At 48.9% G+C, this 12,182-nt stretch overlaps 1 protein-coding gene across 4 annotated transcripts in view; it reads left to right on the forward strand.

Annotated features, from left to right (window-relative positions):
• TTC39A (tetratricopeptide repeat domain 39A) overlaps positions 1 to 12,182 on the forward strand; it is a 48,770-nt gene that overhangs the window by 13,847 nt on the left and 22,741 nt on the right. For all 4 annotated transcript variants that reach the window (XM_081224387.1, XM_081224388.1, XM_081224389.1 and 1 more), the window contains 5 exons: positions 1,519 to 1,650; positions 2,546 to 2,622; positions 3,897 to 3,964; positions 5,819 to 5,883; positions 7,935 to 8,034. In XM_081224387.1, coding sequence (XP_081080513.1) covers positions 1,519 to 1,650; positions 2,546 to 2,622; positions 3,897 to 3,964; positions 5,819 to 5,883; positions 7,935 to 8,034 — 442 coding nt within the window. The remainder of the gene's footprint in view (positions 1 to 1,518; positions 1,651 to 2,545; positions 2,623 to 3,896; positions 3,965 to 5,818; positions 5,884 to 7,934; positions 8,035 to 12,182) is intronic.

Below are 12,182 nucleotides of genomic sequence, written 5' to 3' on the forward strand. Positions count from 1 at the left end.
TAGCAGAGACCTGGGAGGTGTCCCGACAGCTGCCAGGACTGGTCTCCTTCATGAACCTTTGACTTCCAAGGATAATATCACCTGAGAATCACCCAGAAGTAAAAAAGCAACTTAATTTACAGAGGTGTTTTATGAATGAGGAACGGGTGAAGTCTTACGATAGAATAGATGGTCTATAAACCTTAGTCATCTCTCTCTCCCCTGAAGTTCCCAGCATAAGCCTGGCACTGAGGAGTTTGGAAAATAATTAATAAGGGGGTGTAGGGAAGGGAGCAAAAAATCGCTGCAGCATCTACTGCGTGCCAGGCAAGGGTAATCCCCAGCCAGACCCACATGGACTTGGGTGGGCCAGCATTATTGTCCCCATTTTGCAGAAGCATAAATCAAGGCCCAGATACATTGTGACTTCCCCACGTACAGAGGGGGACTGGCATTGGTCCCATCCTTCCTTGCCTGTTGCTCTCTGCGTGTGTTAGACTAAATGCCACCCCTCTCCCCGCCAACACCCTTTAGATGCGAGGTCTGGGGCTGTGGCGGAGCCGGGAGATAGGACGGGGAGGCTTCCTGAAACCGGCTCGCTCAGCCCTGTCACGTTGGTGCTGAGTCAGAGATAAATCTCACACTAGCGCTGTCCTTGAGGTGCCCACAGTCTGGGAGAGAGCTGAGCCTCGGCTGATATAAGTTCAGTGTGACCTGTGCCTCAGTTATAGACACATGCTCCCTTTGGGAGGGAGCCCTGGATTCCCAGTGGCCTTTGAGCCATTTGAGGGCCTTGACAGATGAGTCAGGGGATGCGGGGGTAGGGGATGGGCATTTCAGGCTGAGGGAACAGCAAGGACAAAGCCCTGCAGGAGGGAAAATGTGGGCTTTTCTCGAGGAGAGTGTGTGTGGTTCAGTGTGGTATAGTCTTGAATGTGACCAGATGGTGGGTCAGAAGCAGAAGTGATAAGAGGCCTGGGCTGGAGAGGTGGGCAGGGCCTGTGAATTGTGGAGCCTCGGGCCCCCAGCATTGTCTCATGGGATGTGGAAGTCACGGGAGGGCTCAGCCAGAGAGCAACAGGATCAGATGATGGGGTGGGGAGAGGCAGGAGGTGGCGAGGTCAGTGAGGTCCAGAGAACAAGGATGGGCAAGCCCGAGGTGGGGCTTGAGGAGAGAAGAGACCCCACAGGCAGGACCTGCGGTAGGTGGGGCAGCAGGGGAGTACCGCCTCAGGCCAGCACACTGCTGAGCTCTTTCGGAGTCCTCACGGCAGCCTTGCTGCTGCCGTCCATATGGAATGGGTGAGAAACCGAGGCTCAGATTGGGAGAGTCACTTAGAGCCACTCAGCAGGAAGAAGAGATGCTGGGATCCGAGGCCTTCTGAGCAGCAATGGGTCAGCCCTTGGCGAGTCCCTTCCCCTTTCTGGATCTGTGTTTCCTCCCATGCGGGATGGGGGAGGGGACGGTGGGTGATGACACAGGGTCAGCTACCTTGGAGTTCTAGGAGTTTATGCTCTCGTGTCCCTTCTGTCTGGCAGAACCAAGGAGAGCATGTACCACTCACTGACGTATGCCACCATCCTGGAGATGCAGGCCATGATGACCTTTGACCCCCAGGACATCCTACTTGCTGGCAACATGTTGAAGGAGGCCCAGTCGCTCTGTCAGAGGTCGCGGCCGGGGGTGTGGACAGGGATGAGGGGTTGTGAGGCCCATCCTTCTGTCACCTTGGCCTATCCCAGTGCCTGACATGCCACTATTAGTCCTACTCCTTTTGGCTAAAAAAAGGTGTCCCCAAGTGCTAAAAGCCGTCCCTGTTAGCACTGCCTCAGGAGCTGTGTTGTCTGAGCCAGTCACGGAGGGCTTCCAGGGGCCAGGCTGGCTTGGGAGGAGACAAATCCTGGCTCTGTCACGTAATAACTCACTGACCTTGGGCAAGCCCCTTTCTGGTCTGAATTTTCCTCATCCATGAAATGGGTGTGATGACAGGGTTGTTGTGGGGACTGAATGAAGACATCCGTTACGGGACCTGGTGCATAGTTTGTGTTCAGTACATGTTAACTGCCTGAACGCGTGAATGAATAGACCCTCAGGGTTCATGCACAGGTGGAGTCGTTATTCACTGGGACACACCCCTGCCTGCCCTAGGCCAGGCCCTGTGCTGGGCACTGGCCACCCAGGGAATCATCAGACCCTGGCCCCTCTGACGCCTGAACTGCCTGATCGGGGAGACAGGCACAGACAGTAACACCCCAGCCCAATGCAGGGAGGCTCATGGGGTCGTGGGGGTCCAGCTGGAGGAACAGGAAAGGCATCCTGGAGGAGGTGATGCCAGAGCTGGGTCCTGTAGGGTGCCTAGGAACTGGCCAGGGTAGAGCAGGCAGGGGAGGGGGCTCCATGCAGAGGCAACAGCAGGGGCAAGGGTGTGAGAAGGCCTGGACTGGGGGGAGTTGCCAGGAGTTTACTGTGTGGAGTCCTACGGGAGGGGCAGGAGATGCTGTTGGAGGCGCCCAGGCCCCTCGCTCACCCTCCCTGAATGACCTGAGACCCCGTTTTCCTCTTCAGGCACCGGAGGAAGTCCACTGTAACAGATTCCTTCAACAGCCTGTTGCACCGCCCCACTATGGACCAGTTCACGGAAGGTGTGGCATCTGGGATGTCCTCTCAACTCTGCTGACACCAGGCAGCCCGGTTCCAGGCCCAGGAAGGGGTGGGAAGGGACAGCTGTCCTCCCAGTTGTCACCCAGGGGGCCGGGCCCTGCCCTAGACACTGGGACACAAATGGGTCAGACCTGGGGCCTTTTGAGGACTGGTCTCAGGTGGCGGGGGTGTGGGGTGGGGTGAGGGCGGGGGTGCAGGTGAGACTCACTTACCTGACAGTATTACCTGCTGGAAATTGGGTAAGAAAATGCTGTCGCAAGGTCCGTGCACTTTGCTCCTCAGGCCAGTGTAGGCTTAGGACTGTGTGTGCAGTTAGGTTTACTGGTTTAATTATCTTAGTGATCTCACGTGCTCCTGAGGGGAATGTGGTCCTAGAGGCTGACACACTGAGATGAAACAGCTGGGGGCCGTGGAAGAGAAGGTCTGGGCTGCCAGAGCCATGTGGCACCTTTGTGCCGTGACCACATGTGGCAGTCCTGGAGACAGCAGCAGCCAACCATGAGCAATTTGGGGCCCTTTAGTGCAGGGGTGAATGGCCCTCCCCACCTCGAGAGCCCTTTGAAGGTCCCAGTGCGAAACAGCGCTTATGATGGTGCCGCTTCCTCCTTCCTACCTTCCATGGCTCCCTGCTGCCCACAGGACCAAATCTGCAAGCCTCCACCAGTGTTTAAGACCCTTTACAGCCAGCCTTCTGCCCCTCATCTTTCCCTGTCCCCTAAATCTCTCCCTGCTCCACCCCATTTCAACCTTCTGTGGCTCAGCTGTCCCCCAGGCACCTGAGTTGTTTGGCTTTCCTGGGCCTCTGCCGAGAAAGCTCTTCCTGCCTCATCCTTCCATCCCACGTTCAACTCAAACAGCCCAGCTCAGGTGTCTTCTTCTGGAAGTCTTTCCTGACTCCTCGGGCTGCGTTAGTTCTCCTTCCTTACTCCTGCAGCCTGTGGCTTCCCTGGGTTGATCCCTTCATCCCAGCACTGTAGGGGTGTTGGTGCACAGCACCTACAGTGACGCCCGGGGGACAAGAGAACAAGGCCCAGGGCCCTGTGCTGACGTTCTCGGGGGTGGGGTCGGGGGTGTGAGCTAATTCAGGGCAATGGTGCGTGCCACCAAGGAGCCTGGTGATGGGGATTCGGGAGGTGGCAGGCAGGTGCTGACTCAGGCTCCCTTTGCCTTTTGGGAAGAGGGATGAGAAGGATTTGGCCCAAGCCTCCTGCCAAGAGTCCCAGGAGGCCGCAGGGCTTTGGTTTTCTCCCTGCAGTGGAAATCCACGCTGAGGTCTGCTACGCAGAGTGCCTGCTGCAGAGAGCAGCCCTGACCTTCCTGCAGGTAGGAACCCTCTTCTTGTACAAGCAGCCTGGGGGTTTCAGAAGATGAATCACCACGTCTTAGCCTGAAGGGTCTAGAGCAGCCGTGCCCAGCCCCCTTGGGGTTGAGGCGAGGACTGAGGCTCCGTCACCCCAACACTCCTGGCCCTGGGCAGGCTCAGTGGCAGAGGTGATGGGCCCTACCCCTCCACACGGAGCACACACGTTCCCACCCACTACCAGGATGTGCTTCCATCTCGTGACTGCTGCTTCCCTGCTGTTTTTATGTCACGGGGGTGACAGAGCCTGCTTTACATTTGATTCATTCAGCAGACTAGTCTGAATGAATCAAACGTGATTCCTTCAAGAACTTGTAGAACCTGCAACATACCAGGCTTTGTATGTACATTACAGGCATGTTGTTTTTACATACCTTATACACATTGCATGTTTGTTTTTACCTACATTTCTATGTATTATTTAATCAGCACCTCACAGGCCTATGATGGGGAGGATTAGTGGGGGAGGAACTGCTTTCCCAGGGTCACATGGTTAGCAAATGGCAGAGCTCGGATTTGAACCAGGTCTGGCCAACTCAGAGCCTATGCTCCTCACCACGGTGGAAATTAGGAGAACCATCACGTCATGATTGTACCAAAAAGCCTGAATTATAATTATAAAATACAATCGTCATGTAAATAGGTGTACTGGGGTTGGGAGGCACATATAAATTTTATTGTTGGGGTACTGTTTATTTTTGTTAGTGATTTTTCTAGCTTTTTGGACCTCAGATGATTAGAATTGGATTAATCTGAATTCTTCGTTAGGATCACTGTAATAATTGCACCATGACTGGCCTTTTATTTCTGTTGTTTGTTTACTCTGTTATTACACATAATAAATAATCGCCCACGAACCCCCCACCCAACCGGAGAACAGAGCCCTGCTGGTACATCTCCTTGCGCTCTGCCTCCCTTCCCCCAGGGGAAACCACTACCTAGAGTTTGTATTTATCATCCCCCGCCCTATTTTTTAAAAATGGTTTTCTCGACTTCCTGTTCATGTCTGAACAGCATATTGTTACGTTTTAGTTGCCTTTGAGCTTCTTAAGGCCTCAAGCTGTGTGGGACTTGCTTTCTTCACCCAACCGTACGTGGCTGTGTAATACTGCCTTCTATGAATATACCAGTTTGTTTATCCAGTATCCTGCTGAAGGATATCTGGGTTGTTTCTGGTTCTTGGCTACTATGAACAGTGATTCTGTGAGCATTCTTGAAGATGTTCATCCATTTCTCTTGGGTGTATACCTGGGAGTGGAACTGTTAGGTGGACTGTAGGTATTGGTGCTTTTTTTTTTTGGCTGCACTGTGTGGCATGCGGGATCTTAGTTCCCCAACCAGGGTTCGAACCCGTGCCCCCTCTAGTGGAAGCATGGAGTCATAATCACTGGACTGCCAGGGAAGTCCCCAGGTACTGGCGCTTTAAATTACAAATGTGATAAATACCTGCTTGTTGTAAAAAAAACACAAGCAATCCAAAAATGAACGTCTCCCTTCCTTCCCCACAGTCCCTCCTCTGTTAACCGGTGGGAGCATCTCCTCCAGGCCTCTCTGCACGCACATAGTATATGTACATGTGAGCCTGCTACAGGAGGTTGTGGTCGAGCCCTGGGCATTGTGGAGGTCTTGTTTGGCAAGCAAGACCCTCATCTCAAGTACCAGGGGTAGAGTGGGGAGGCCTCTGACCCCACCCACGTGGGGCCCCTCATAAAGCTGGGCCCAGGGAGGGCCAGGCAGTATCCAGAGCCTTGTATGATCCCTCTCAAGCCTGTGGCTACCCACCCAGGCCCGGCTCTTAGCATCTCTCCCCCCTGCAGGACGAGAACATGGTGAGCTTCATCAAGGGTGGCATCAAAGTTCGAAACAGCTACCAGACCTACAAGTGAGTGGGGCTGGCCTGGGGGGCCTGAGGCCACAGCATCTACTGCCGTGTGCCCCTCAGGCTGCTTTGTGGGAGGTAGAGGGTACTGGCTGGAGGCAGGAAACCTAGAATGCTGTGTGACCTCAGGTAGATTTCTGCACCCTCAGGACTTCAGTTTTCTGAAATATTATTCCCCTGGGTGTATCCGTTCATTTGGTCCCCCTGAGAGCTGACTCTGTGCCTGACCCTGAGCTAGGGGAAAACAAGGCACGTGTTCTGTACAAACAGCCCAGTCTGGTGGGGGTGGGAGAAAGACACAGGAACAGTCATTTTGAGAATAGCAGCAGGACTCCTACACATCCGTAAAGGCCCCGTCCAAATGCCGCTTTCCCCATAAAGCCTTCCTTGAACCCTCCAGTACACAGGGATGATGCTTACATAATACCACCTCTCCAAACTGGGAGCTCCTCGAGAGCCAGATTATTTCCATTGCTATCTCGGCACTGGGCCACACGTAGGCCATGTTTATGGGGCAAAGAATTAAGACTCAGTCCAGAGCACTTCTGCCCAATGTGGTCCCACAATCCTTATCTACAATTCCAAAATCAGAAAAGCTCTGAAAATAATTAACCCTCCCCCCTGCCCCAAGTTTGGTATTGAAACTCCTTTTCCATTAAAAGTTGACTTGAATTGACTTGAGACTATCATCTTTATTTTCCCCACTTAATGTGACTATTTCCCTGCAGAGAGATGGTGAGTTTGATTTCCAGGTATTACTAGGGTATAGCACACCATGCAGTATATGGACACCACACTGCTTTGTGGGTCCTGCTGGAATTGTTCAGGGAAACCAGACTGTGTTCTGGCCCTTGTAGTCTCCCTACCAGCTGCCAGAGTGATGTTTTCAAAGCACAAACCTTGTCAGGTCAGTCAGTCCCTGCTAACTCCTGAGACCCCCCAGCTCTTGCTCTTAGAATAAAGTCCTGGGTCCTACCGAGTCATTCTTGGGAGGTCCCCCTGTCCTCCTAGCCATAGCTCCCGTCCCACCGTGCCTCAGACATTTGGGCCTTCCCTCAGGTTTTCAAACATGCCAGATTTCTACCTCAGGGCCCCGGGCCACACTGTCCTCTCTGCCAGGAACACTTTGTGCCAGGCTAACTCCTCCTCCCTCAGTTTTCAGCTCAGATGTCAGCTCCTTGAGGAAACCTTCCCAGAACCCCAAACTAGGCCAGGCTCCAGGGTTCCTCCTCATCCTCACAGTGACTCGATAGGGGTCTGTCTCTAAGAGCGGGAGAGTTGTGAGGACAGCAGCTTGATGGCTTTGCTCCCTGCTGTCCTCCAGTGCTTGGCACAGAGAAACCTTAGTCCGTGTTTGCTGAGCGAACGCCCTCGAGATGCTCATGGCCTAGAAGGGAGGCAGGTACATCTTTAAAGCCCCTGTCCTGCCCCAAGCAGACTGGGATATGGACTCTGAGCTATTGGTGACCAGAAGAAAGAGCGTTGGATTCCAACCAAGAGACTCCAGGAAGACTTCCTCAAGGAGGCGGTGTTGGAGTTAACCCAGGGGTTCCCAACTGGGGGCGGTTTTTCCTCCCATGGGACGTCTGGCGATGTCTGGAGACATTTTGATTGTCATACTGGGGGAGGTTGCTCCTGGCGTCTAGTGGGTAGAGGCCAGGGCTGCTGCTTTACATCCTAGGACGCACAGAATGGCCTCCTGCCCCAACCTGAACAAAGAAATTTTCCGGTTATCCAGCCTAAAATACTAGTAGTGCCGAGGTTGAGAAACTGTTGTAGACAGAATGCAGAGCGTGAGCAAATGCCTAGATGTTGGACGAGTCGGGTGTGCTGGGGCTGATATAGCTGGAATTCAAGAGCAAGCGGTATGTCATTATGATGGGAGATGGGGCTAGAAATTCCTCGAATATCAGCTCTCTGGACTGCCAGACGATTACAGATCCACCACCAGGGAGTTCTGAGATCAGCTAGGAGTATAGGGGCAAGTTGGGCCCAGCTGGAAGAGGACCCAGCCCCGCAAATGTGGCTGAAACAGGCTTTGCATCCCTCCGCAGGGAGCTAGACAGCCTCGTGCAGTCCTCACAGTACTGCAAGGGAGAGAACCACAGGCACTTTGAAGGAGGTGTGAAGCTCGGTGTGGGAGCCTTCAACCTGGTGAGTGCGCATGCCCTCCCCACATCCACAGCGTCTGGGCTCAAGATTAATCTCCCCTGCACATCCCTGCCCTACCCATGGCCTCTGCCGAGCTACTATCCCGCGCCCCAGTGATGAAGCAGACACGTGGCCAGCCTGGGGGCTCACAGCTGGGGTGGAGATGGGGGCTGGCTGTGGCTCCAGAGTCCCTTCTGTGCGTTTCTTCCCAAGGCAAGTTGAAAGCTTGAAATCCACTATAGTGGCAGTATTTACAGCACCAGAAACTGACAAACACAATACATCAGGGCCTTTTCCTCCCTGGAGGGCTGGTGGTTAAACATTAACCAGTGGCAGGGAAGGAGACAGGCCTGGAAACAGCTGACGACCCACAGGGAACAGAGAGCCAGGACTCCTTCCTGGGGGAGCCCGGGAAGGTTTCATGGAGGGGATAGTATTTGAGCTGATTCTGGAAGGATCCATAAGCGGGGGAAGTTTTTTTTTTTTTTTTAAAGTTTATTTATTTATTTTTTTAATTAGTTTCTGCTTTATAACAAAGTGAATCAGTCATACATATACATCTGTTCCCACATCCCTTCCCTCATGCATCTCCCTCCCTCCCACCCTCCCCATCCCACCCCTCCAGGCAGTCACAAAGCACCGAGCTGATCTCCCTGTGCTCTGCGGCTGCTTCCCACTATCTATCTACCTTACGTTTGGTAGTGTATACACGTCCATGCCTCTCTTTCGCCTTGTCACAGCCCACCCTTCCCCCTCCCCATATCCTCAAGTCCATTCTCAAGTAGGTCTGCGTCTTCATTCCCGTTTTGCCCCTAGGTTCTTCATGACATTTTTTTTTTAAATTCCGTATATATGTGTTAGCATACGGTATTTGTCTTTCTCTTTCTGACTAACTTCACTCTGTATGACAGACTCTAGGTCTATCCACCTCATTACAAATAGCTCAGTTTCGTTTCTTTTTATGGCTGAGTAATATTCCATTGTATATATGTGCCACATCTTCTTTATCCATTCATCCGATGATGGACACTTAGGTTGTTTCCAGCTCCGGGCTATTGTGAATAGAGCTGCAATGAACATTTTGGTACATGTCTCTTTTTGAATTATGGTTTTCTCAGGGTATATGCCCAGTAGTGGGATTGCTGGGTCATATGGTAGTTCTATTTGTAGTTTTTTAAGGAACCTCCATACCGTTCTCCATAGTGGCTGTACCAATTCACATTCCCACCAGCAGTGCAAGAGTGTTCCCTTTTCTCCACACCCTCTCCAGCATTTATTGTTTCTAGATTTCTTGATGATGGCCATTCTGACTGGTGTGAGATGATATCTCATTGTAGTTTTGATTTGCATTTCTCTAATGATTAATGATGTTGAGCATTCTTTCATGTGTTTGTTGGCAGTCTGTATATCTTCTTTGGAGAAATGCCTATTTAAGTCTTCTGCCCATTTTTGGATTGGGTTGTCTGTTTTTTTGCTATTGAGCTGCATGAGCTGTTTATAAATTTTGGAGATTAATCCTTTGTCAGTTGCTTCATTTGCAAATATTTTCTCCCATTCTGAGGGTTGTCTTTTGGTCTTCTTTATGGTTTCCTTTGCTGTGCAAAAGCTTTGAAGTTTCATTAGGTCCCATTTGTTTATCTTTGTTTTTATTTCCATTTCTCTAGGAGGTGGGTCCAAAAGGATCTTGCTGTGATTTATGTCATAGAGTGTTCTGCCTATGTTTTCCTCTAAGAGTTTGATAGTTTCTGGCCTTACATTTAAGTCTTTAATCCATTTTGAGCTTATTTTTGTGTATGGTGCTAGGGAATGATCTAATCTCAAACTTTTACATGTCCCTGTCCAGTTTTCCCAGCACCACTTATTGAAGAGGCTGTCCTTTCTCCACTGTACATTCCTGCCTCCTTTATCAAAGATAAGTTGGCCATATGTGCGTGGGTTTATCTCTGGGCTTTCTATCCTGATCCACTGATCTATCTTTCTGTTTTTATGCCAGTACCAGACTGTCTTAATTACTGTAGCTTTGTAGTATAGTCTGAAGTCAGGGAGCCTGATTCCTCCAGCTCCGTTTTTCGTTCTCAAGATTGCTTTAGCTATTCGGGGCCTTTTGTTTTTCCAAACAAATTTTGAAATTTTTTGTTCTAGTTCTGTGAAAAATGCCATTGGTAGTTTGATAGGGATTGCATTGAATCTGTAGATTGCTTTGGGTAGTAGAGTCATTTTCACAATATTGATTCTTCCAATCCAGGAGCATGGTATATCTCTCCATCTATTTGTATCATCTTTAATTTCTTTCATCAGTGTCTTATAGTTTTCTGCATACAGGTCTTTTGTCTCCTTAGGTAGGTTTATTCCTAGATATTTTATTCTTTTTGTTGCGATGGTAAATGGGAGTGTTTTCTTGATTTCATTTTCAGATTTTTCGTCATTAGTGTACAGGAATGCCAGAGATTTCTGTACATTAATTTTATATCCTGCTACTTTACCAAATTCATTGATTAGCTCTAGTAGTTTTTCGGTAGCATCTTTAGGATTCTCTATGTATAGTATCATGTCATCTGCAAACAGTGACAGCTTTACTTCTTCTTTTCCAATTTGGATTCCTTTTATTTCCTTTTCTTCTCTGATTGCTGTGGCTAAAACTTCCAAAACTATGTTGAATAAGAGTGGTGAGAGTGGGCAGCCTTGTCTTGTTCCTGATCTTAGTGGAAATGGTTTCAGTTTTTCACCATTGAGGACAATGTTGGCTGTGGGTTTGTCATATATGGCCTTTATTATGTTGAGGAAAGATCCCTCTATACCTACTTTCTGCAGGGTTTTTATCATAAATGGGTGTTGAATTTTGTCGAAAGCTTTCTCTGCATCTATTGAGATGATCATATGGTTTTTCTCCTTCAACTTGTTAATATGGTGTATTACATTGATTGATTTGCGTATATTGAAGAATCCTTGCATTCCTGGGATAAACCCCACTTGATCATGGTGTATGATCCTTTTAATGTGCTCTTGGATTCTGTTTGCTAGTATTTTGTTGAGGATTTTTGCATCTATGTTCATCAGTGATATTGGCCTGTAGTTTTCTTTCTTTGTGACATCCTTGCCTGGTTTTGGTATCAAGGTGATGTCGGCCTCGTAGAATGAGTTTGGGAGTGTTCCTCCCTCTGCTATATTTTGGAAGAGTTTGAGAAGGATAGGTGTTAGCTCTTCTCTAAATGTTTGATAGAATTCACCTGTGAAACCATCTGGTCCTGGGCTTTTGTTTGATGGAAGATTTTTAATCACAGTTTCAATTTCAGTGCTTGTGATTGGTCTATTCATATTTTCTATTTCTTCCTGAGTCAGTCTTGGCAGGTTGTGCATTTCTAAGAATGTGTCCATTTCTTCCAGGTTGTCCATTTTATTGGAATAGAGTTGCTTCTAGTAATCTCTCATAATCTTTTGTATTTCTGCAGTGTCAGTTGTTACTTCTCCTTTTTCATTTCTAATTCTATTGATTTGAGTCTTCTCCCTTTTTTTCTTGATGAGTCTGGCTAATGGTTTGTCAATTTTGTTTATCTTCTCAAAGAACCAGCTTTTAGTTTGGTTGATCTTTGCTATCGTTTCCTTCATTTCTTTTTCATTTATTTCTGATCTGATCTTTATGATTTCTTTCCTTCTGCTAGCTTTGGGGTATTTTTGTTCTTCTTTCTCTAATTGCTTTAGGTGCAGGGTCAGGTTGTTTACTCGAAATGCTTCCTGTTTCTTAAGGTGGGATTGTATTGCTATAAACTTCCCCCTTAGAACTGCTTTTGCTGCGTCCCATAGGTTTTGGGTCGTCGTGTCTCCATTGTCATTTGTTTCTAGGTATTTTTTAATTTCCTCTTTGATTTCTTCAGTGATCACTTCGTTATTGAGTAGTGTATTGTTTAGCCTCCATGTGTTTGTATTTTTTACACATCTTTTCCTGTAATTGATGTCTAGTCTCATAGCATTGTGGTCGGAGAAGATACTTGATACAATTTCAATTTTCTTAAAATTACCGAGGCTTGATTTGTGACCCAAGATATGATCTATCCTGGAGAATGTTCCATGAGCACTTGAGAAAAATGTGTATTCTGTTGTTTTTGGATGGAATGTCCTATAAATATCAACTAAGTCCATCTCGTTTAATGTAT

This window comes from Mesoplodon bidens, assembly GCF_964165515.1.
Source record: "Mesoplodon bidens genome assembly, chromosome: 2".
Classification (NCBI taxonomy): domain Eukaryota; kingdom Metazoa; phylum Chordata; class Mammalia; order Artiodactyla; family Ziphiidae; genus Mesoplodon; species Mesoplodon bidens.